This window comes from Pleurodeles waltl, chromosome 3_1 (genome assembly GCF_031143425.1).
Source record: "Pleurodeles waltl isolate 20211129_DDA chromosome 3_1, aPleWal1.hap1.20221129, whole genome shotgun sequence".
Taxonomy (NCBI): Eukaryota; Metazoa; Chordata; class Amphibia; order Caudata; family Salamandridae; genus Pleurodeles; species Pleurodeles waltl.
Window position 1 is genome coordinate 483,645,117 of NC_090440.1, and position 24,609 is coordinate 483,669,725.

General features: G+C 47.9%; 1 protein-coding gene across 2 annotated transcripts in view; it reads left to right on the plus strand.

The window, feature by feature from the left end:
- CHD2 (chromodomain helicase DNA binding protein 2) overlaps positions 1 to 24,609 on the plus strand; it is a 1,519,436-nt gene that overhangs the window by 1,205,040 nt on the left and 289,787 nt on the right. For both annotated transcript variants that reach the window (XM_069222751.1, XM_069222752.1), the window contains one exon: positions 19,949 to 20,074. In XM_069222751.1, coding sequence (XP_069078852.1) covers positions 19,949 to 20,074 — 126 coding nt within the window. The remainder of the gene's footprint in view (positions 1 to 19,948; positions 20,075 to 24,609) is intronic.

A 24,609-nucleotide genomic window follows, 5' to 3' on the forward strand; every position in this document is an offset into this window, starting at 1 on the left:
TCTACCCCCTTTTTGCATGAATAGATGGGAAAATCATTGCGTTCGTTGGCTTGAGCCATTGTAATCAAGGCATTTAGTTCTTCCAGTTTGCCATCTTGTCTGAAGACGAACACCGCCAGTGTGTTTAACAGGTCTACCTGGATATCCATTTTGTTGGAGTGAAACTGGAGGGTCATTACTGTTGCCTGCATTGAGTTCAAAATTGTGGCCCACATTTCATTCGCACTGGTGGTTGTAGATTATCCCTATGATTATCCCTGTGGTCTCCCATTGTGAATTTCACATTTGATCTTTCTATCTGTGGTACATTCCATGCCTATGCCCTCCTGTTTGAATCAACTGGTCTTCAGCTGGTCTTCTCTTCAAAGGATCCTGTTCCCTGTTTTCAGATCTGTAAGTCAGAAAAGAGTAGAACTTAAGGCTGGGACTCTTAGGGCAATCTTGCATCGTCTTTTGCTCCAGGATTTTGGCAGTTGCTACCATATCTGAATCTGGAATGGAGGTTGGCCAGTCTAGACGTAATATGGGGATTATCGAGATCTAGAGAGTTATTTCTCCCAATCTTTGCTTGTTTAGGGATTTCACTGGCTCCTAATATAGAACTTAGTTCCTCTGGGGCAACAGCTGCAAGGCTTCCGTTCGGGAGCCGTTTTTCTTTTATCACTATTGTTGGTGAAAAGGGAAATGGTGGCAGCATCTCTTCTCTGGCCTCATTCTTCTTTCCAGTCCCTTTTGGTTGAAGGACCTGAGCGGGTGATGGACTACCCCCTGGAGTTTGTTAAATTTGAGCCCAATGAGTCACTCTTGTTTTCACCAGACAGAATAATAGTCAGTTATCTTACAGTTGTTGGATTGGACTGCATACTTTGCTTCCTCCTCTAAGAGAGTCTCATTTATCAACTGATTTGTCTGTCTTATATTCATTTTTTCCATGCTGTTATTTTCCACTACTTATATTGATTGTACTCTGAGCCCTATCGGGGCTAGGGGGCTCTGAAGCACTGCTTGCCCTCATTTTCATAGCCACCTCATCAGGGGTCAGTTCTCTTTTCCTTTTTCTCTTGGTTAGATTGGGAATATTGCTTCTTGTTTTGCCTGACCTCATTCTCCTTCTTCTTAATTAGGCTGGATGAACAATATGGGCGACAATAGAGGATAGGCAGAGGCAGTATAATCCAATTTGAGACCTTCTGCGGTGCACTTGTGCTTGTATTTGTGCTTTTGTTATACTCAAGCTTGTCCTCCAAATTAGTGCGGGTTATTGATCACATTCGGTCATATTTCATTGATTCTGTTTGATTATAACTGTTGTGAAAAATTACCTTGTATCCTGAATGGTTGAGGTAAGGGTGTGGTCTGTCAGGCAAGTGGGGCTCACTAGCCGCCCCGCAAGCTGCATCCAAACCTAGCCGGACCGCTTCTGCGCGGGGGCTGTGGCACGCACTTTGCAACAGTCAACTACGGCTGTTGACTGAGCTTTCTGTGAGCCCAGATACCTAGCGCCGGTGTCCGTGTTGGTGCTGGTTCAGGTGCTGATGCTGGTGCTGGTACTGGTACTGGTACTGGTGAATAAGGCCTAGCGGTGCTGGCAATGAAGACTGGTGACTGGCCTGACAGCCAACTGCTGCCTGATTGCTATCCACGTTTTATTATATATTTTTTTTACTTTAGCACGCACCGTATCTCTCGTGCCACCAGACACATGATAAGCCTCCCGGAAGTCCAGATGTCCTCTACATGGCTGCTCCTCTGGGCTGCGCCGGGCCTGGCCTCTCCTGAGGACCACACACCCACACAGACCTGCGCGCGAGAGTAAACACAGCGTGGGCAACCGGGAGGAGGTGAGCAGGAGGCTGCTTAGGCATCTCTGATGACTCCAGTGGTTTTGTCGTTAAGCGCAGAGAGCGAGTCGCGGTGAGCTCTCTTCGCTCCCTCTCCTCGAGCCGCGCTGCGCTGGCCTCCCCCATGGACCACACTCCCCCACAGACCTCCTTGTAGAGAGTAAACACAACGTGGGCAACCGGAAGGGGGTGAGTAGGAGGCCGCTTCGGCGGCTCTGATGACTTCAGTGGTTTTGTTGGTGGGCGCTTTGTGCGAGTCACAGTGAGCTCTCTCCTCTCTGATCCGCTGCCTCTCTCTGCCCGCTATGCACCATGCTGCTTCCGCTTCCACTCATTCGCTGCTCATAGTAAAGGTAACAGGGTTACCATGTTGCAGACCCACCAGCGGAAGCTCCAGTACGTATGGGGTTGACCTGTGGTTTCTCACTTGGCAGTGCCTCCAGGTGTATAATGCCACCTGAGGAGAATCGTGGGGTGAGGAATCTTAATATCCTGCCTAAGGAGCCGTGGGAGAAAGAGGTCTTGGTAATTTAAAGAACTATGAGTCAAGTCATTGAGCCATTTCGCTATCCACTGCAATTGTGCCACCAAATAATAGACTTCAGAGTCTGGCACCCCTAATCTATCTTCATCTAGTGGGAGTCGTAGGGTCTGAAGCAAGACTTTGTGTGTGTTCCCCATCCTATGCCAGGTCCCTGAGCAGTACATCCATGTGTTTAAACCAGCAGGTAGGGATACCCAGTGGTAAATTTACAAAGTAATACAGAAGAGATTCAGTGATCTCCAAATGTTGACATTACCGTTAAGGGACCAGTACTTCCTCCCAAAGTTTCCCTCACAAAGGTCTTCCACTGAGTGGTAAACATGTATGCCCAGGTATTTAAAGGAGGAAGCTTTCCATCTAAGACCCTTCAGCTTGTCCTGGGGGCAGGGCATATCAGCAGCACAGGGAAAAAGGCAAGTCTTCGATCTATTCAAGCGAAGGCCGGATACTACCCCGAACTCCTCAAGCCGCGCCACCGTCCTACCTGCCTCACATGCCCTTTGCCATGTATATCAGGAGATCATCTGCAAATTGTGATATAATATGCTGGGATCCATCCACAACTATTCCCTCCCCATCACCGTCCCCACAGAAGAGAGCTCCTAGGGATTATAGGGCCATGGCACACAGTAGGGGCGACAGAGGACAACCTTGCCTTGTGCCCCTATAAAAATCATATTCGGAGGAGATAGTATTCCCAGGCCACACTCTGGCAGTAGGGTCTGTGTAGAGTAGCATGACCCACCTAATCCATCCCTCCTCCAAGTCCATTTCTGCATGACTTCGATTAAAAAGTCCCACCTGATGGAATCAAACACCTTCTCTAGATCCACTGACATGAGCATTGCCTGATGTTGAGTTTGTATGTCCTGATGATATAGGACATGGAATAGTCTACGTAAGTTGAGAGCTGTGCTTCTGTTTAGGGTAAATCCGTTCTTATCTTCATTCACCAGTTTCTGCATGTAATGCGATATTCTGTTTGCCAGTATTTTGAAATCCATGTTAAGCATGGTTAAGGACCTAAAGTCCGACGTCTGTATACCTGAGAGTTTGTTCTTGGGAAGCAGTACCACCAGTGCATCTCTGATAGACTCAGGAAGGTGCCCCATGCGTAATCTGGTTGTATAAAGAAGTACTAACTTTGGGGCCCATGGGCGATGTAGGTCTGAAAGAATTCCGCCGGGAGGCCGTCTGGACCTGGCGTTTTACCTGAGGCCAGCTCCTTGACCACCTGTTTAATCTCCTGTACTGTAATGGGTGCCCCTAATATTTTTTTAGCCCTGGAGAGCAGTTGCAGTAAGCAAATCCGTGCAAGGAAGTCAGATTGTGCCTGGGCAGGCAGGGCCTCAGGACGTCCATACAGGGTCTCATAATACCCCCAACACTCATCATTGATGGATCCCGGGGCATAAATACATGCGCCCTTAGAAGTGGTCAAATGGGTGATGGGGCACCTCGGGTCTCCGGGTGAATCAGCCACGCTAGGAGCCGTCCCGAGCTGCCCTCCTCAGCATGTGCCTTGGCTAAGTAACTTTTATAATCAACATTTTTCAGCCTGTGGAAGACTTCATTGTATTCTTTATGGGCAGCACTGAGTCTTAAGCCAACTGTAGGGTCTGTTCGCTTGCCTATTTCTAGAGTGTGTATAGAAGTTTACAACACAAGTAATTCTCTGTGCAATCCTTGGCGAACGCTTTCAGTCTTACTCAGACATTGTTCTCTAGTCACTATTTTGAAAGCCTCCCATTCCACAAGCACATATGAGGCAGACCCTCAATCAATCAATCAGGAATTTGTAAAGGGCACTACTCACCCGTGAGGATCTCAAGGCAATGAGGAGGAGAGGGGGGAAGGGAGGGAGGTGCTGCTACTGCTCGGACAGCCAGGTCTTGAGAAGTTTCCTGAAGGTAAGGAGGTCTTTGATCTGGCGCAGGTGGTTGATTTACCTCCAGTTGTAGTTCTGCAGACGCGTGGGACGGTTGCAAGGGTGAGGTCGGCGGAACAGAGATGCCGGGTCTGGGTGTCGAAGGAGAGTCGTATTTTGAGGTATTCTGGTCCGGTGTTGTGCAGTGCTTTGTGAGCATAAGTGAGGAGTTTGAAGATGATTCTCTTGTTGACTGGGAGCCAGTGCAGGTTTTTCAGGTGGTCTGTGATGTGGCAGTGGCGGGGATGTCCAGGATGAGGCGTGCAGAGGGGTTCTGGATGCGTTGCAGCCTCTTCTGAAGTTTGACCTACCCTAGATTCAGTTTGAATATTCACTGATTGCCTTGTGCAGTAGTTCCTTATAACTGTCATCTTCCAACAAAGAGGGCTGTAATCACCATTGGGGTGTTGCAGGTCTATCTTCTAGGGGAAGGAAGACTATGAGGAGCGGGCTGTGGTCTGAGAGGTACACCCCAAATACTCAGTGAGTTTCACATAATTACAAACTCTCTCAGAACAAAGCGCTCTGGTGTTCTCTGTCTAGGGGTCAGGAAGCATGATGCTGTATCCAAGATACGATGTAGAACCCTAGTTACCATGCTGTGATGTAATGTGTTTGGAATGCATTATTGTTACCATGGGAGACTCAGAAGCAGTTGATCTGTTGTTGGCTGTGGATGAGATCTCTCCTTTAGCAGGCCTTAGAGCCCTAAGGCAAGGTGCACTATACCACAGGTGAGGGCATAGCTGTATGAGCAATATGCCCCTACCTCTCAGTGAGTTTGTTATTACAAACTCCACATTTCCACAATGGCTTCACTGAACACTGGGAAGTTTTGTATCGAATATCTCAGCATGATAAACCCACACTGATGCCAGTGTGGGATTTATTGAATAATGCACCCAGAGGGCATCTTAGAGATGGCCCCTGTATGTTAGCCAAACTACTAGAGCAGGACTGACAGGTCTGTGCCAGCCTGCCACTTTCAGACACGTTTCTGACCACATGGTGTGATAGCCTTTGTGCTCTCTGTGGCCAGAAAAAACAGGCTCAAGTCTCAGGTTCAGTGCCCCAGGGCATTCCAGCTACTTGGTGGCAAGTCCAGCGGGAAATTAGTGAAAAGAGGGAGGAGTGACCACCCCAGCTAGGACTACCCCTAAGATGTCCAGAGCTTAGGTGACCTCCTCCCTGCAGAATCCTCCATCTTTGTTTGGAGGACAGGGAGCAATAGGGAGTAAACACAAGGAAGGTGTAGCCACCCACAGGGACAGTAGCCACTACTGTAGCCACTACTGCCCTCTGACCCCTGTAACACCTCTACATCCAGGATTTAAGGGCTCCCCTGAAGCCAGGTAATCAGATTCCTGGCTACCTGACAAGAAAGAACAAGGACTGCTAAGCCGAAACCCCAGCAGAGAAGAAGGAAGATGAAAACTGACTTGGTCCCAACCCTTCAGGCCTGTCTCCTGCTTCAAGGAACCTGCACAAGAACAGCGACGCATCCTGCGGGACCAGCGACCTCTGCCAAGCTCCAGAGGACTGCCCTGCATCCCAGAGGACCAGAACTCCAGAGAACAGCGGCCCTGTCCAAAAGAAACACTACACCAAAGGACTCCAGAACCTCCCCGGATCCGTGAGTCCTGACCACTCTGTAAATGATGCCCACGGCCCGTGTCCAGGTGGCCCAACCAGCTAGAGAGGATCCCCAGGTGGTTCCGAGCAAGTGCCTACCCTGGGTTGACCTCTCCTGCCCCTCACAATGGTGCCTGCAGTATGAATCCAGAGGACCCCCCTGACGGCGAAAGTTCTGGATGAAGAAATCCGACGCCTAAAGGTACACTGCACTGCAGCCCCCAGGCCTTGGAGAACCCAACCACCGGTGCAGCAACTTTCAGCAGGTAGCCCTCCTACTCGTCCAGCCTGTGGTTTTCCCGAATCGACCCCCTGGACCTAGCCTGCAGCATCTAAGTGACCCCCGGGGTCCCCTCATAGAAAAGCATTGGGAGCCCGATGCTCTGTTTGCAACCTGCACCTGGCCGCCCCTGTACCGCTGAGGTTGGGTGTTTGGTGCTTATTTGTGGCCCCCCCAGTGCTCTTCTGATCCCCCCAGGTCTGCCCTCCGAAGACGCGAGTACTTACCTGCCAGCAGATCTGAAACCGAGTGCCCCCAGTCTCCATAGCAGCCCATGTTAAATTTGCCTCAACTTTTACCTCTGCACCTCGCCGGTCCCATGTTGCTGGTGGTGGGTCTTTGGGGTTAACTTGAACCCCAACCTGTGGACTTCCTAAGCCCTGGAGACTGGAACTGCAAGTCAAGTACTTACCTGTAAATCGTTCTAACATTTCTTCCCCCAAGTAACTGTTTCTGAAAATTTTCAATTTTTAATACATATTATTGCCATTTATTCTTAAACTGTATAACTTAACGATTCCAATCAAAGTGATATTAATTCATTTGTGAAATAGGTATTGCAACTTGAATCTTGTGGTTTTAGAAATAAATTAAGAAAATATATTTTTGCAATATAAAAAACATTGGTCTGGAGTTAAGTCATTGAGTGTGTGCTTCGTCTTTTGTCTGTATGTACAACAAATGCTTTGCACTACCCTCTGATAAGCCTAACTGCTTGACCACACTACCACAAAAGAGAGCACTAGTATTATATATTTTAGACTCTGTTAAGCGTCTGGGGAACCCCTGGACTTTGTGCACACTATATCTCATTTGGATATAGTGTATAGAGAGCCAGCTTCCTACAGATTTGTTGAGAGATTTGTGAAGGTTTTTAAAGAGACCTTACAACAAGCTCTAGTGTCTGGCTTGGATTGGGAAATTGCAAGTGAATATCGTTTTACCCCACACTCCTCATCAGGAGTGAATCCATTTCGGATGTTTAAAGGAAGAGTTGCTAATACTGAAATGATTCTCATGTGGGTGACTCCGAGAGAAGGAAAAGTGTAGATGACAGTGTTGGCAGAATAGAAGGCTGGGAAGAGAAGGAAAATGAGAGAAGGGAGGAAAGGAAAAAACTGAATGGTTTGAGAAAAGTACTTAAGAAAACAGTGGTACATGTTGAAGATTGGGTAAAAATTTAGTCTTCCAGAATGGATGGGAAAGTTTCTAAATTCATTAAACCTTTTAAAGTTATCAAAGTTTTCACGAATCCTGTAAAAACCAGTGACCATAGACTTTGGAATTTAAACAGAGTAGCAAAATGCCAGAACTGCAATGAGTATGTTTCTGAAGAGGTGAGGGATCCAATGAATTACAAAGACCACAACGTGGTCTTGCTTTGAAGAGTACCTTTTAAGTATCTTGTATAGTTTCTTACTATCTTTTGCTGTTTCTTTGGGTGGGCGAAGGAGGTGGTGTGGTGTTTTGTATCTAGGGGTGATGGAGCACTATTCTGTATCCAAGTTATGATGTAGAAGCCTAGTTACCATGCTGTGATGTTATGTTGTAGGAAGCTGGCCTGGTGTGTGGTGGGTACCTAAGGTACTTGCACCTTATACCAGGTCCAGGTATCCCCTCTTAGTGAAGTGTAGGCAGTGTCTAGAAGCAAGGTTCTCTATAGGTAGTTGTGGATGAGCAGCCAAGGCTTATCTAGGAGACATGCAAAGCTCATGCAATACCACTGTAGTCACACAGTACTAACACACATGAAGGAAAACACTCAGTTGTACAAAAATAAAGGTACTTTAGTTTTGGAACACAATACCACCAGATACTAGAAGGGCAACCCTCCAATAGAAGGTAGGTATTACACTAATTATATACATTAGTAAACAGTAATAGGCATAGAAAAGGTAAGAAAACAGTGCAAATACCAATAAGCAATAGTGACCCTGGGGGGAGCCCAAAACATATACTAAAAAAACTGGAATGCGAACATAGTACCCCACCTAGGTATTCAGAATGAGTAGAGGGTAGCTGAGAGTACTACAAAACCACAGAGGTAGGTAATACAGTACCCCCAGTGACCAGGAAAGAAGGAGTAAATTACTGGAATCTCCCCAAACCACCCAAAAGGAAGGAAAAGAAGAAAATAAGACACCCAGACAAGACTGCAAGAACCCAGCGGTGGATTGCTGGAGAGGAAGACCTGTGGAGAGAGGGAACCAAGTCCAAGAGTCACAGTGTAGTCCAGTAGGAGTAGGAGCTACTACCAACCCAGCCATACTTGCAGAGTTGGTCGACAGTGATGAAAATCAGGTCAGCACTGCAGCCTGGAACCGGAGAAGAGTTCCTGAAAGATGTGGAAGATGTCCCACGCTGGAGTGAAGATTGCAGACAGGTGTTGATGCAGGAATTCCACCAACAAGCCTTGGCAAAGGCAAACTCGCAGTTAGTGCAAAAGTGGTGCTGCTGGGGACCAGCAAAGCCCAAGAGAACTCAACCCAGGAGGGGAGTCAGAGGAGACCCTCAGCAACACAGAGCCCACAGGAGCGTAGGCAGCTCGCACAGGAGTCCTACAGGATGGGGACACAGAAGTCACAGAAGGAGCCCACGCAGCACTACAGAAAGGGATCCCACTCCGCAGGAGAACAACGCAGATGGCTGTGCGTCGCTGGAAGGAGTGCTGGGGACTGCAGCTACATGTTGCCTGAAGATCCCTTGGAGGAGATGCAAACAAGCCTCAGCAGTTGCGGGGAGAACTGTTCTGCGTGCGAAGGCAAAAGCTTACCTCCACCAAAGCTGGACAGCTGGCAGAGAGGACCAAGGTGACTACTCTGGGTCACCACCCGTGATGCAGGATCCACGCAGCTCAGAATGAGAGGAGATCCACGCAGCCGGTCGTCATTGCAGCAGGTGCCTGCAGTTGCAGGGGAGTGAGTCCTTCACTCCAAGGGAGATTCCTTCTTTCTTCTAGTGCAGACTGAAGACACGCCGCCATCAGTGGATGCACAGCCGGTGGAAATGTTGAAATTGCTGGCAGGAGCCCTGGGAACAATGTTGCAGAAGAGTAGTTCTTCTTGGAGGCAGATTGTTGGGTCCTGGAATTTCCAGCCGTAGTTCCGGAGGCCAGAAGTCAAAGTAGATATTGCAGTGGAGTCCTGGTGGAATCTTGCAAGCCGAATCTGAGGACCCAACCGAGAGAGATCATAAATAGCCCTGAAGGGGGATAGGTCACTTAGCCATGTAAGCACCTATCAGGATGGGGCTCTTGACACCACCTGCTTGGCCTAGCCACTCAGATGCTCCCAGAGTTCCCTGCCAACTATGGAAACAAGATGGCAGAACCCAAGGACCCCATGGAGGAGCTCTGAGTACCACCCATGAGATGGTGATAAACAGGGAAGTGGTCACTCCCCTTTCCATTGTCCAGTTTCGCAGCAAATGTGCTCTTCAAAGCATACCAGTGGCTTGGGGAAGCTACCCCTCCCAAGCCAGTCACAACTATTTCCAAAGGGAGAGGGTGTTACCTCCCTCTCCCAAAGGAAATCCTTTGTTCTGCCTTCCTGGGCTTGATCAGATCAAGCAGCAGGAGGTCAGAAACCTGTCTGAGGGGTGGCAGCAGCTTGGGCTGCCCGGAAAACCCTGTAAGACTGCTGATAGCAATGCTGGGTGTCCTCTAAGAAGCCCTCAGAGTGAATGGAATCATACTTCAAATACTTGCAACAGTATTGGGGTATGAATCCAACATGTTTGATACCAAACATGCCCAGGTTTGGAGTTACAGTTATATAGCTGGACATAGGTAGTGACCTGTCCAGTACACACGTAAAATGGCATCCTGCACTCAGAAAGTCCAGGAAACTGAATCTGGAGTTTGTGGGGGCACCTCTTAGCAGGGGTGCCCTCACACACAGGTACCTTCACTCTGCCCACTGAGAAGGCCTACCATAGGAGTGACTTATAGTGACCTGGTGCAGTGACCTGTAGTGAAAAACAGGTGCATGCACCCGTTTCACGCAGACTGCAATGACAGGCCTGCAGAACCCTCTGCATGGGCTCCCTATGGGTGGCAGAATAACTGCTGCAGCCCATAGGGATCCCCTGGTACCCCGATGCCCTGAGTACCTAGGTACCGTATACTAGGGACTTACATAGGGGGACCAGTATGCCAATGGTGGGAAGAAAAATGTACAGTTACCAAACTTTACAGGAGAGAGCGTGACCACTGGGATCCTGGTTAGCAGGATCACAGCGGACACAGGCAAACACACAGACAACAGGCAGAAAATGGGGATAACCATGCCAAGAATTAGGGCACTTTCCTACAAATGTGTTTAGAATGCATGATTTTTACCATGGGAGACTGAGAAGCAGTTGATCTGTTGTTGGCTGTGGATGAGGTCTCTCCTGCAGATATACTTTCATATAGGATTCCTGATTTACATCAAGATTTCCTGGCCTGTCTTCTATACTTATTTTACACACTCCATCTATTCTGGTGTGCAAATTGTGGATGTGTGAGTAGTTAGAGAAATCGCATTCCTGAGGATGCTGGAGCCGCCATACATTGATTAGTGCCCAGAGCTGCAACCAAGTCCTAAACCCCACTGAAAATCTTTGGGCCTGGGCCCCCTTGAGGGGAGGTGAGGAGCGATTAAAAGTGCTGCCCAGTAAAAAATCCCCGTGTATCAAGGAGCCTAGTGGTGATGACAACGAGTGGAGGAAGGCCAGTTTATCCTGATTTGGGGCATTTATGGAGCTAGTGATCACCTCTTTACCCATTAGTCTGCCATGAAGCAGGACATATTTCCCGTCCTATTTGTTCCCTAATGGGTTCAAAGGGGGTTCCAGCCCTAATCCAAATCAATACCCCTGGTCCATATGCTGAATAGGAGGTAGCATATAATTTCCTCCTCCACCTTCTTCGAAGACATTCAACTTCAATCCACATGAGGTGCGTTTCCTGTAACATTGCCACCTTTACTCCTGGTGTCCCACAAAACGGTGAATGTTATAGCGTTTCATAGCTGACTCCATCCCCGGGACATTCCACATTATACAGTAGATCTCCTGCAGTGAGGCCACCTCCTACATATAAGTGCATTTGTTTGCCCCCATAGGATTGTCCTGCCCATCTGGGCTGCTAAAGTGTCACGTATCCATCCATCTAGTGTCCCAAGAGAAATAGAAAAAACAGCAGGCATAAACAATTAATTCAGAACCCCAACTGTCAACTCCCTCTCCCTAAGGCTGCTTGGCAACAGCCAACCGCCCAAACACAATAAATGCCACAGAGGAAAGAAAGTCAAAACCTACGGATGCACCACACCCTGGTAGAGAGCGAGGTGGTGGTGGTGTGCATGAGCCGTCAATTATTAAGACTCCTTTGCCAGTAACTCCAACCAGTGCCAGGGCCCTGGGCTCCCAAAGGGCAACACAACAGGCCATTTTCCACAGTCTGCCGGCCTCTGCTCGGTGGCACCCCCGTCCGGCCCCCATGTCAGAGCAGCGGCACAAGTTGGCTCCGGATCACAGTCCATAACAGCAGGTGCCTTTACCCTATTATGGATTTATATAGATATATGGGCCCGCAGGTCGAGCGGCATTGTCGTATTGTAACCCCAACTAGGTGCATGACAGAAGAGAATATCAGATCAAATCATCTGTTGTTTGCGGGGTCAACGTTGGCCTGTCTTCCTCCCCCAGGGTGTACTGCTCTGTGTCTGAGTCTGTTGCCATTTCGTTAATGTCTAGCCCCGACCCTTGGTCTGAGCCCTGATGGGCAGCAAGGACCGCCACCGCCCGAATCGCTGACTCTCTTTCCTCCTTTGCCTGTTCTTTAGTCGGTTTAAGCAGTCGGTGTATACCTCCTGAGTTCTGATAGGGGTTGCTGTTCCCTTCAGGGGGTACCAGCCTTATACCTCTCGAGCCACTCCCATGCATCCTGAGGGGTCTCACAGAAATGCGTCTTCTCGTCTACAATAAGTTTCAGGTTGGCAGTGAACATTAGTGAGTATTGAATACTCTCATCTCTGAGTGTCTTTTTAACTTCAGTATAGGAGGCCCGTGGAGACTAGACATCGTATAGTCAGGAAACATAGTCACCTTACTATTCCCAACTTGGTAGGGGCCCTTCATCCTGGCGTGTCTCAGCAAAGCATCTCTATCGTGGAAGTGGAGCAACTTGCCGATAACTGTGCGTGGTTGTCTACCAGGGGCGAGCAGCCTTGCGGGTACTCTGTGCCCTTTCTGTTGTGAAGAAAGGTGTTAAGTGGGCTTGTACCGAGAGCTATCTAATCCAGTTTTCTAGATAGGCCACCATATCTCCCACTATTCGGATGTTATTTTGTCTATTACGTCCCTCTGCATCCTTGGCTTGATGCTCCAGGGCCCGTATTCTGTCTGGCAGGGAGGTGAGTTGGCACCTAAGATCCTTCTGTGCCAGGCGAATTTTCTCGTACCCTCTTTTAACCTTGTGCACTCTATCAGCCAGCTTTTGGTGTTCGGCATGTAACAGGTCCAGGCCCACAGACACTGCGCTTATGTCCTTCTGGAGAGTGGTCTTGGTGTCTAAAATAGCTGCCAATATTTTATCGAGTTGGAGCTGCATTGAGTATGGCTTGGTGACTGTCTCTTCAGGCCGTCCTGATGCAGGTGTTAGTGTATTGGAAAATCCTGGAGTGGCCTGGAATTGTCTGGTCCTGGACTTCCCCATATTCATTTTTGAGGTGTGTTTCTTCCCCTCCCCGCTGACCCCGTTATCAAATATATTCAAGGGGAGGCGCGGGAGATGCAGTCCATCAATGAGTCAGTCAGTAGGTCCGCTAGTGCGCCTCACCCACAGGTGGGTTCCAGGCCCACACCAAGTCCAGTAGCAGTGCCCTCGGTTAGGCGAGTACTGAATGCTCTCCCCGCCCCGCAGGCCCAGAAATCGGCGGACATGTGGTAAGTATCCCAACTCAGAGAGGGCCACTGTCAGCATGGTAGATCCCAGCCGACAGGATCAGACCGCACCCAGACTCGCCGCTCTTCTACAGGGGAAAGGTCTGCTCACCAGGGGGAGTCTTTTCAACCAAGCTGGCGATCGCAGTGCCGAACAAGCCACCCCTCCCCCCACGGGCTGCAGCAGTTCTAGGGGGTCAGTGGAACGAGCTCCTCCTGTCCCTGTTCTTCCATCTATGCCTTCAGCTGTAGGTCGTTCGCATGCTGTCCAACCCTGGACCCCCGAGACAGGGCCTGGCGTCTCTGCTTTGCTTTGTTAGCTCAGCCATGTTGGCAGCCAGTCCTCTGCATGTCGGCCCCCTCGGCCACAATCCAGCCACAAGGGTGCCCTTTACATGGTACCTCCCCTTGTCTGCCCAGGTGGCACCGCACACCTCCAGTGGCCGCTTCAGGTCTTTACTGAGCCTGGGGGGGGTGTAAATCCATGGCGTCTGGTTCCACCTTTCTTCCTCCGCTTCCTTGGAGTCCTCGCAGGACCCGATCTGCCATGCAGGTCCTGTCCAGCCAGCAATCACTCTATCGGCTTGCTCACCTCTGCCCAGCTGGTCGCTCTACTTCCAGGGGCAAAGCAGCGCGAGCACCTCTGCTCCGCCTACCACTCCAGCGGGAGCTCCTGGGCCACAATCCCAGCAGCAGGCCTCCCCTTGCGATGTCTCCACTTCAGGTCCAGGCGCTTCTGTTCATCCCACCGGCTGCTCTGATTCCTCCTTTTTTGGTTTGAGGGGCCGCGGGCATGCGAAGCCCGGCTGAGCGCTCCTGATGTCGCTTCTTCCTCCGTCCCGTGGATCCCGATTCGGTTGGATAATTCACTGGGCCAAAGCGGAGCATTTCATTCACACATATGCCATCTTCCGCAGCTTGGCCAAGCCCTGAACACCTCAGCCTTAAGCTCCACACCGACGAGAAGACAATAATCATAAGCACCTTTGCATACCGGCCCCTGGGGCCAGGCTCTAGCTTCTGCAACACCATTTCAGACTTCATAGCGCCCCTAGCCCTCGACTCCAAGGACTACATCTTACTCTGAGACCTCAGCTTCCACATCAACAACCCCAATGATCTCAACACAACCCAGCTCCTCAACAGTATGAGCAGCATCAGACTGACCCAGATCGTCTGTGAATCCACGCACGCCGCAAGGCACACACTGGACACATGCTGGACCCCATCTTAACGTCAGAAACTGCATAAAATACAACCACGTCACAGAACTCATATGGACTGATCACTCCATAGTCTACTTCAGCATCTCCACGCTCTGCACCTCCACTCCCAAGATGGCTGGTGCCCGCATTGCAACAGGACCAACATTTCTGAAACCAGCTAAACAGACCATCTTAACACCTCCCACCCAGCTACCGCCTCCAACCTAGAACAGGGTATCCATAACTTCAACTCCTGGGTCTCAAACTGCTCCGACAACATCGCCCCATAAAGAGGAACAAGCAGAGATCATCAAGTAAAATGGTCCGCTGGTACACCCAAGATCTCAGATTAACAAAAGCACAATAGCAGACAACTGGAGAGAAGATGACGCACCAACAAAAACACTTCAGATAAAGCAGCCTTCAAGACCTCCCTCAACCTCCACCACCATCTGCTGAGGGCAGCAAAGAAGACAGCCAGCCCTAGCTGCATGCATTGACAGCAGTGCTAACAGCAGCAAAGAACTTTCCAACATCATTAAGGAATTCTCCAACCTGGCTGCCAGCAAAAACAACATCACACGCTCACAAGAGCTGTGTGACAACCTTGCCAACTTCTTCCCATACAAGATTGGGACCATATGCAGAAACTTTGACCTCCAACCTACACCTGCAGACTTCATCAAAGGTTCTGCTGCCTTCGCACCAGACACAAAATACAGACTTACCACCTGGAGCCACCTCTAATCTCAGGATACCTCCTCCACCATGAAAACCATCCATTCAGCAGCTTCCACAGACCCATGGCCACACAACATCATCAAGCTCCAAATCAAAAAGATAGGCCAGGAACTTGCCACCCTGCTTAACACTTTAATCTCCACCTCATCATTTCCCAATGCTTGGAAACACCCTGAAGTCAGACTACTTCTCAAAAAACCCTCCGCCGACCCCAACAAACTCAAAACTACTGTCCAATCTCTCTGCTCCCATTCCCAGCCAAATTACTGGAGAAGACACAACTCGCAACATACCTGCAGCAGAACTAGATACTTGATTCATCCCAATTGGGCTTCTGAAGCAACCACAGCACCAAGACTGCCCTAATTGCATCCACAGACAACATCAGAATCCTCCCCGACTGAGGAAAAACAGCAACTCTGTTCCTCCTCGACCTCTCTGCAACCTTCAACATTGTATCCCACCACACACTGATCAAAACCATATGGCACTCAGATAACTCACCTCCTTCCTCACCGGTGGAACGTAGAGCGTCCGTCTTCCACCGTTCATATCTGAACTCAAAGATATAGGGGGTCATTCTGACTTTGGCGGGCGGCGAAGGCCGCCCGCCAAAGTCCCGCCGTCAGAATACCGCTGCACGGTCAAAAGACCGCCGCGGTAATTCTGAGTTTCCCGCTGGGCTGGCGGGCGACCGGCAGAAGGCCGCCCGCCAGCCCAGCGGGAAACCCCCTTCCATGAGGATGCCGGCTCCGAATGGAGCCGGCGGAGTGGAAGGGGTGCGACGGGTGCAGTTGCACCCGTCGCGATTTTCAGTGTCTGCTTGGCAGACACTGAAAATCTTGGTGGGGCCCTGTTAGGGGGCCCCTGCAGTGCCCATGCCATTGGCATGGGCACTGCAGGGGCCCCCAGGGGCCCCACGACACCCGTTACCGCCATCCTGTTCCTGGCGGAGAAACCCACCAGGAACAGGATGGCGGTAAGGGGGTCGGAATCCCCATGGCGGCGCTGCCTGCAGCGCCGCCGTGGAGGATTCCATAGGGCAGCGGGAAACTGGCGGGACACCGCCGATTTCCCGTTTCTGACCGCGGCTGTACCGCCGCGGTCAGAATGCCCATGAATGCACCGCCAGCCTGTTGGCGGTGCATCCGCGGTCCCCGGCCCTGGCGGTAGACTACCGCCAGGGTCGGAATGACCCCCATAGTCTGCGGAGTACCCCAGGGCTCATCTCTCAGTCCCACACTCCTCAACGGATATACGATTCGGCAGGCCAACATTGTCAGAGCTCAAGGTCTCAACATAATATCCTATGCAGACTACACCCAACTTATCCTCTCACTCACCAATGAACCCACCAGCACCAATTTCCACAGATGCATCACAAGCATCCCCAAATGTATGAAGATCAACTGCCTGAAGCTGAGCAGGGACCAAATCCTAATCTTTGGCAACAACACATGGAACAACTCCTGGTGGCTATCTAACCTAGGACCCACGTTCTCTGACCACACCAGGAACCTTGGAATCAATTCTTGATAACAAGCTCACCATGAAGTTGCATGTAAACCCTGTCGCCTCCGCCTGCTTCTTCACCCTGTGCATGCTACGTAAGATCTTCAGGTGGCTACTTCAGCGTTCGAGACGCACCATGACACAGGCCTTAATCACCAGATGACTCAACTATGGCAATGCTTTCTACGTAGGAATCGCTGCACACCTCCTACAGAGACTTCAAACCATACAAAACGTCACAGCTAGACTGATCTCTGACCTCCCCAACTAAGCCACATCACACCCCACCTCAGGCAACTCCATGGCTCTCTGTACAGAGGAGGTGCCAATTCAACCTATTGGCCCATGCACACAAGGCTCTACACAACCAAGGACCCACCTACATTAACTACTACCTGAACTTTCACCAACCATCTAGAAGACTACAATCTGCCACCCTATCACTTGCCCACATTCCCCACATCTGCAGAAGTGGAGAATGTTCCTTCTCCTACATCTCATCTAATACTTGGAACAGCCTCTCCACACAGCTCTGGACCATCATCTCACTTCCAGAATTCAGAACAGCCCTCAGAACCTGGCTGCCTAATTGAGCCTTCTGGGACCTACAGGCACCTCAATATCCTATTGGGTGATTAGCAGAGCTATATAAATCCTGATTGATTGATTGATATCTCAACAACTGTCTGATCAACAGTTCAGAGACAGAGGTGCCTGCAAGATACACAAGCCACCATCAACCTGTTACACAAATTGGGGTTCACTATGAATATCACTACACCTCAGTTACAGCCCTTCAATTACTGCCCTATCTTGGAGCACTACTCAGTTTGTTCTCTGCCACAGCATACTCCAGTTCACAGAGGGCTCTCAATCTCCAGCACCATTTGACTCTTTTTCAGCCACATCATCTCCTGTCAATCAAGGCAGCGATGCACCCTCCGCTAGTGCACAATTCAGTGGTGGGCCTGCAAAGCAGAATGCAGCAACAAGTCCATGAGTTGGAACTCCACCCCCAAGTCCTTCCCTGCTTCTTTCAGCATTGGGGGACACCAGACATGGATCTGTTTGCAACTGTGGAAAATATAAAATGCCAAAACTTCGCCTCCACAGTCCATGAGCAATGCTCTTTGGATGAGCTGGTCAGGGATATATGCATCCACTTTTCTGTTTCTCCCAATAATCCCATATCTGGTCAGGAAACTCAGACAGACATCCCTCAAGATGATTCTCATACCTCCCATCTGGGCATGACTGCCCTGGTTCACAACACTACCATAGTTGTCCCTAGTACCTCACAAGAAGGTCCCCAACATATCAGTCGTACAGCAAGGGCAGGGTCAGGCATCCAAACCCTAAACAACTCAACCTGGCAGTCTGGCTCCTGAAGTTGTAGAGTTTGGATACTTGCAATTGCATTCCGAATGTATGGGCATTCTAGAGGATACAAGACGCCTAGCTACAAGAGCTTTTTATGCAGCCAAGTGCAAGCTTTTTGTATACTACTGTATATCCCAGCATATAGACCCTTGTGCACCTACAATACAACGGATAGTATTCTACGTGTTATGTCTTCGGGAATCACATTTAGCTTATACTTCCATACAACTGCACCTGGCAGCGATTGCAGCTTACCTGCTAAACCACAAACATCAGTCACTTGTTTGTATGCCAGTCGTCAAAGCTTTTATGGAAGGTCAAAAAGAATAATTCCACCTCATACACTACTGGTACTCTTGTGGAGTTTAAATGTTGTTCATACAAGACTAATGTCTACACCTTTGGAACCATTTCATTCTTGTCCTCTGCAGTTCCTCTCTTGAAAGGTAGCTTTCCTTGTAGCTATAACTTTCCCTAAGAAGAGTTAAGGACATTTCATGCTCTTATCAAAGAAGTGCCTTACTTTCAGCTTTTCCAGCCTAAGGTATGTCTCCATACAAATCATGAATTTCTGCCAGAGGTAATCTCTCCCTTCGATTTAAACCAAACACTTGATTTATTGCTTTTCTTCCCTAAGCCTGACACTGTGGCTGAAAGGGCACTCCATACACTTGATGTTAAAAGTGCACTGATGTACTTCATTGAGAGAACTAGAACTTTTAAGAAAACTCAAAAGCTTTTTCTGGCTTTCTCAATTCCAAGAAAGAGTCAGACCATGTCTATAGCAGGAATCACAAGATGGATTGTAAAATGTATTCAAATTTGCTACGTGAAGGTCAAAAGAACTTTAACAACCATCCCATGAGCACACTCTACAAGGAAGAGGGTGCTTCAGTGACTTTCTTGGGAAACATCCTATTAGCCAACATTTGTAAGGCAGCTACATGTTTAAATCCATATGTTTACTAGGCACTGTTTCATGGATTTTCAGGCCAGGCAGCAGTCCCTTGTGGGACAAACAGTCCTACGGATGCTATTTCAAACATCTGCACAATCTGATGTCAAGAGCTACTGCAATAGGGGTACTGCTTAACAGTCTATGCACAGCATGTGCACCTGCAGACAGCACATGGTACAAATGGAGTATGTTACTTATCTTGTAAGCATCTAGTCATAGCATGTAGTTCTGCAGATTCACATGAGCCCTCCTTCCTCCCCCACAGGTGTGAGATGGTGTCAGATGTACACATATGAGGTGCTATATTTTAACTTGCATATATTCTCCAGCTGTTAGTATCTTTACTATCTCCATTTTCACTTGCCAGAATGGCAAGGGGAAAAATGAAGATTAACAATGGAGCTGTTGAACATGTGCATTCTCTCGAAGAGGAGGGGACTCAATGTCCTGTGAGTGGTAGAGTCTGAGCCCATTACTAGATGGCAGAAGGGTGCATAGCATGTGAATCTGCAGCACTACACGTTACAAATAGATGTTTACAGAGTAAGTAACATACTCCTTCTGGTGAATACTCTATATACATGCATATTCCTCACTGACAGGCCAGCCTGATGGATGAGTTATATGGAAAGCTAATAATATCCCAAAAATATATTTTGGTACTGCATTCCGAGATCATTGTCAGTTTATGGTCTCACCTCAAACGTTGGGGGAAAAACTGACATTGTTGCTCTAAGGTCAGCTTTATGGCCTCTGTGACACCACCTGCTATCACTTTCGGTGTTGACTGAGTCCAGCGCCCACTAGGGACCTTTGAAATTTACCAGATCTATTCTGATGCCTGGAATTGTGAGACAAATGTTGACTGCCCAGTCTATCGACCTTTAAAGGTTGGTCATTTGAGTTCTATTAATTAGGATAATGAAAACAGCTTGATATTACAGTACTAATCAATGTCAAAAACGATAACATTGTGCTATATATTTTATATATCCCAACAGGTCAAAATAAAAAAGAGAAAACCCAGGGTCAAAAGTGAGAAAATCTCCAAAGTGAAAGAGGAACAAGGAAATGAATTGTCTTCACCTCGTCCTTCAGAAAATCAGTCAGAGGATGGAGATGTGAAGGTATAAAAAAGATATAGAGATCACTAGTGCAGTATTTTTGTTTGTATATTTTGGGATGGGTCTTAGTCTTCAGAAACCATAATTTTACTGATAAAACTGAAAAGCAAGATATCAATAACCACGTGGGTGGAACATTGATCGTAAACTGTTTGATTCCTGCAGAACTGTTGTGTGATGATAAGGCCAACAGTCCTTGGGATATAGACAAAGAGAGGTCTCAGTTTCATTTGTTATTTGAAATGGTCAACAAGCCTACAGTTCCTTGTACTTTGGATAATTGTACATTGACTGTACCAGAGCAAATATTGCAATTTCAGATCCAGCATACCTACAGCGCCAAGTGTTCCCAAAAATAAATTCTTCAGTGATTAACACAGCAAGTAACAAAGCAATGGAAGGAATGCATGAAAAAATCTCAGCTACTGGTGATCACTCAGGACCTCTTTCCAGTCCTTTGTTTGCTGTCTACTCTGCCACTGCACACAGAGGCTAGCCACCTGAAGACCTGGCCAGGACTTCTTCAGTTGAGAACACAAGTGGTCCCGGTTCGGTTTCAGCCTCATTATTGAAGCTATGTTCCAGTCTTTGTGACAAAGCTTGCGTGGTACCCACATCTGGGCATACCTGTTGCACTGCCTTGAACTGATAGTGCTGCCCATTTACCATGAAGCCAAGGTATTTACTATGGTGTAGGCAAATAGGACTATTGAAGTAACCCTTCTCTAAGGATGAACTCTTAAAGGGTGCCTTCTTTGAGGAATGGAATGATCTTGTGAAGAGTAATTGTATTCAACTTTTGCTTCTTTGAATCCTCTTTGAGATTTTGAGGATCCAATATCAGGCTTGATCAGGATTTTTTAACACCAGGGAAAACCTTGAGTTTTAGCATTGACATCCCTGGGTTCTTCATCTGAGGTCTCATCAGAAATGACTTTACGATTTCATCTTTTAATTCTCCTCAGCAGTGGCAAAACAAAAGCATTGCTGACCCCTCTGCAGCAATTGATAAGGACTCTCCTGTCATAACCATGCCTGGGAAATTATCACCAATCCTGTCAAAGTACCTCTCGTCCCCTCATTTATTAATAATCATAGGGGAACAGTTAAACATGTTGAATGAATATGCTTTGGAGTCGGTCACATCAGGACACATGGAAAAGTAGGTTTCTTTTTGGTTTACAAAATGGGAATTTATGGGCTGCCTGTTTGTGTCCCTTAACCCAGCATGTAGCCATTAAGGAAAGGGTCAGTAAAAGAAATGTATGTAAGGGATGTGCAGATGCAAATCAAATCTATTAATCAAAAGCTAAACACTAATGGCCTTGTTGGTGGAGCTGGTGAACTGCCATTTACTGGAAGTTAACAAACAGATCTGCATGCAAATTAAGTCAAAAGACACAAACTTTTAGTTACTTTAACAATATCATGTATTGATCAATAAGAGATCTAATTACAGTCATAATTTCGAATTATTACATAGTTAGTCCTTGAGATGAGTATTTATTGTCAATAGAATGTGGATGCTCTATGCTGCACAATGTTCTTGGTCAAGTCAAGAGTTCAGCCGACACGTGTTTCATCCTTTCTCAGAGACGACCAAGGACAGAAGACAAATCGAAAAACATGGTCAGCTTCATCACTCCTGACATCGTTTAAGATTGCTATCCATATCAAAAGCCACAGCTCCTACTTGCTTGCAGTCTAAGGTGGCTTTGCCTCCATTTACTTACTACTCCTGTAAAAAGACAGGATACTGATCCTCCAAAGATTTGACACCATCAGCAGTGAAGGACCATTAAATGACGTTGATAAGATTTTCATAATTGAAACTGACGAAGACTCAGCAATTGAAGTTCACAAAGCCATCATCGCTTTCGGATTCTAAAAGGGCGCCATTGCTCAACCTTGAACCAATGATGTTGAAAAAGATCACCTTCTCCATTGACATTGAGAAGAACAATCTTATCTGATTCTTCTTCTCCTGTTTTTCATTTGTCTCTGCATTCACCAAGCCTTAAATCAACTTTCTAGATGCCCACTCCCAGGCCCTATGTGTCTTCTTTCTTTAGCACCAAAGAAAAGAACAACAACTGGGAGTATATTTAAATCACCTCAGTCCATACCTACACCTGTAACTCTGGATCCTCTTCCACTTCCTAAAAGGCTTTAAAGACCTATTATTCCATTGGAGGGCCACATTCAGAAACAGCTTTTATATAATAATCTTTATTTTATAAGTTTTGCATTCAAACAGTAATACAATGTAAAAGGCAATTAGACAGTGCCATGAAAGAGTTACACCACACCAGGAGAGGCAAAGTGCCAAGACAACCAAGCTTTGGGGTGTATGTTGTAACAGGTATGTCCTTCTAAGGTTCAATACTGTCATCTGGAATGCATGAGGCAAATTATTCACACATGGACTAAATCTGCTAGTCCTCACCAAAGACCTATACTAATTTGATTGTTGCAATTGTTACACAGATAGCATCCCATGTCACCCTTCACTCCTCCTCTTTTGCAAGAGAATCTGAGGTAGAGTCGTCCCCATCTGTAAATTTCTCAAGTAGTTGTCCCCAGGCCAAAATTTCAGCGGTTGCCCCTTCTGTGCGCACTAACTGCATATTTTGTTCCTCCGCAGCCCCCCATTCCATCAAATCCTTTATCCATGGCTGAACTCCGAATTACCATCCACCCGATAGCCACCCTCCTTTTTGCTAACAGCAGAGCCAGCTGGGTCATCTTATATAGTATCTTCCATCCCTTAGGTCTAGCTATTACCCCCAATAAACAAGTTTCTAGAGGTTGTGTGAGAGTCAGCCCAGTAGCAGCCGTTATTTTAGGGACCACTTCATTCCAAAAAGCCGGAACCCCACCAAACGCCCGGGCCAAAGGCAGAAAGATGGCCCCCATTTCTCCCCCCGCATTGGTTCTCCCTGGTCAGATTCATTTTATTCAGTATGTGTGGCATCATGTCTGTGCGGTGCCAGTAACTATAATGCATTAATTCCAACCTATTATTGCATGAGATGGTGCGCACCAGTTCCGAGGCCCGCCTCCATTCCTCATCAGAAATTTCCTCCCCCATGTCTCTCTCCCAGGCACTCCGCGCAACATACTCTGTGGTTGGCTTGTCGCACCTTAGTGCTTTGTAGAGCAACAAAATCAGATGATGCCCTTCTCTCATCTAATGAGTCCCCGCAATACTTCTGAAACCTGTGGAGCCTCTGGGAAATTCCACCATAATTCCTATGCCACCTTTTCCAGTTCAGCATATTGCCAAAATTGCCCTGGTCCTACTCCAAAAATCTCCTGTGCCTCTTGGAAGGAGATGAAGTGTTCACCCGGATAAATGTCCCCTGCTGTAATGCAACCGCCCTCTCGCCATAGCTCCATAGTCATACATTCCTCAATTGTCTTGAAGGGTGCTAGGTCCCATAACTTAAGGTCCCTATCGAAGTGTACTCGTCGGATAATCTTCTTAACCACCTGCTCCCATAAAGAGGCCGTGACTTTCACCAGGTGCGGGAGCTGATGTTCTGACCTACCCCCCTTCATCAGAAGTTGCAGCAGTGTGTCCCCACCCAGCATGCCCCGAAAAAGTCTCTCCTCCCACCGAATAAATCCGTCATCAATTTGGCAGCATGTTGTTACTGTGCTGCATAATAATAAAGCTGTAATTGGGGAACTGCCAGCCCTCCATCTTTTATGTTTTTCTTAAATGTTGAGAGAAAGACTCTGCTACTACGTCCCACCCAAATCAATAAGATCAGAAGTCCTTCCAGCTTACAAAAGAGGCTGGGAGCCAGAGGGAATAGAGTGTTCTGAACAAGATATAGACAGCAAGGAACAAACACAATTTTGGCAACCGCTGCCCTACCCATAGCAGAAAGAGAAAGTCTATTCCAAAAAGCAACAGAGCTCACCAGGCCATTAACCACTCTCTCTATATTAAGAAGGTTGTGAGCCACCTCTGTATGAGTAATCCATATGCCCAGATATCGAAAACCCTCCAACTCCCATGGCAGCCCTACCTTCGGAAGTTGATCCACCCTACCTACCCCAATGTTCCCCCAGGAGAAATAACAATGACTTTCGGGCATTAATCTTGAGGCCTGAAAAATTAAAACACATTTTCAGTAGCCACATCAGCACTGGCACCGATTCCTCCGGGGACCTAAGATAAATAAATGCATGAACTGCGTATAGTGAGACCACAAGAGATTGCGTCCCCATTTGTATCCGAAATTGGTTCATATCTCGATGCAACAGCGTTGCAAGAGGCTCAGACCCAGGCAAATAGGAGGGTGACAGGGGGCAGCTTTGTCTCGTACCCCTGCCTTAGAAAGCTGGCCCCCTACTCAAATACAAATGGTGGGTTCTATGTAAAGGAGGTGCACCCATTCACAAACCTGTGGTACTGCGTAAAACTGTAAACAAATAATTCCACTCAACAGTGTTAAATGTATTCTCCAAATCTAGTGACACTAAGGCAAAATCCTGGGCGACCTCTGATGTCTCATGCAGAACATATG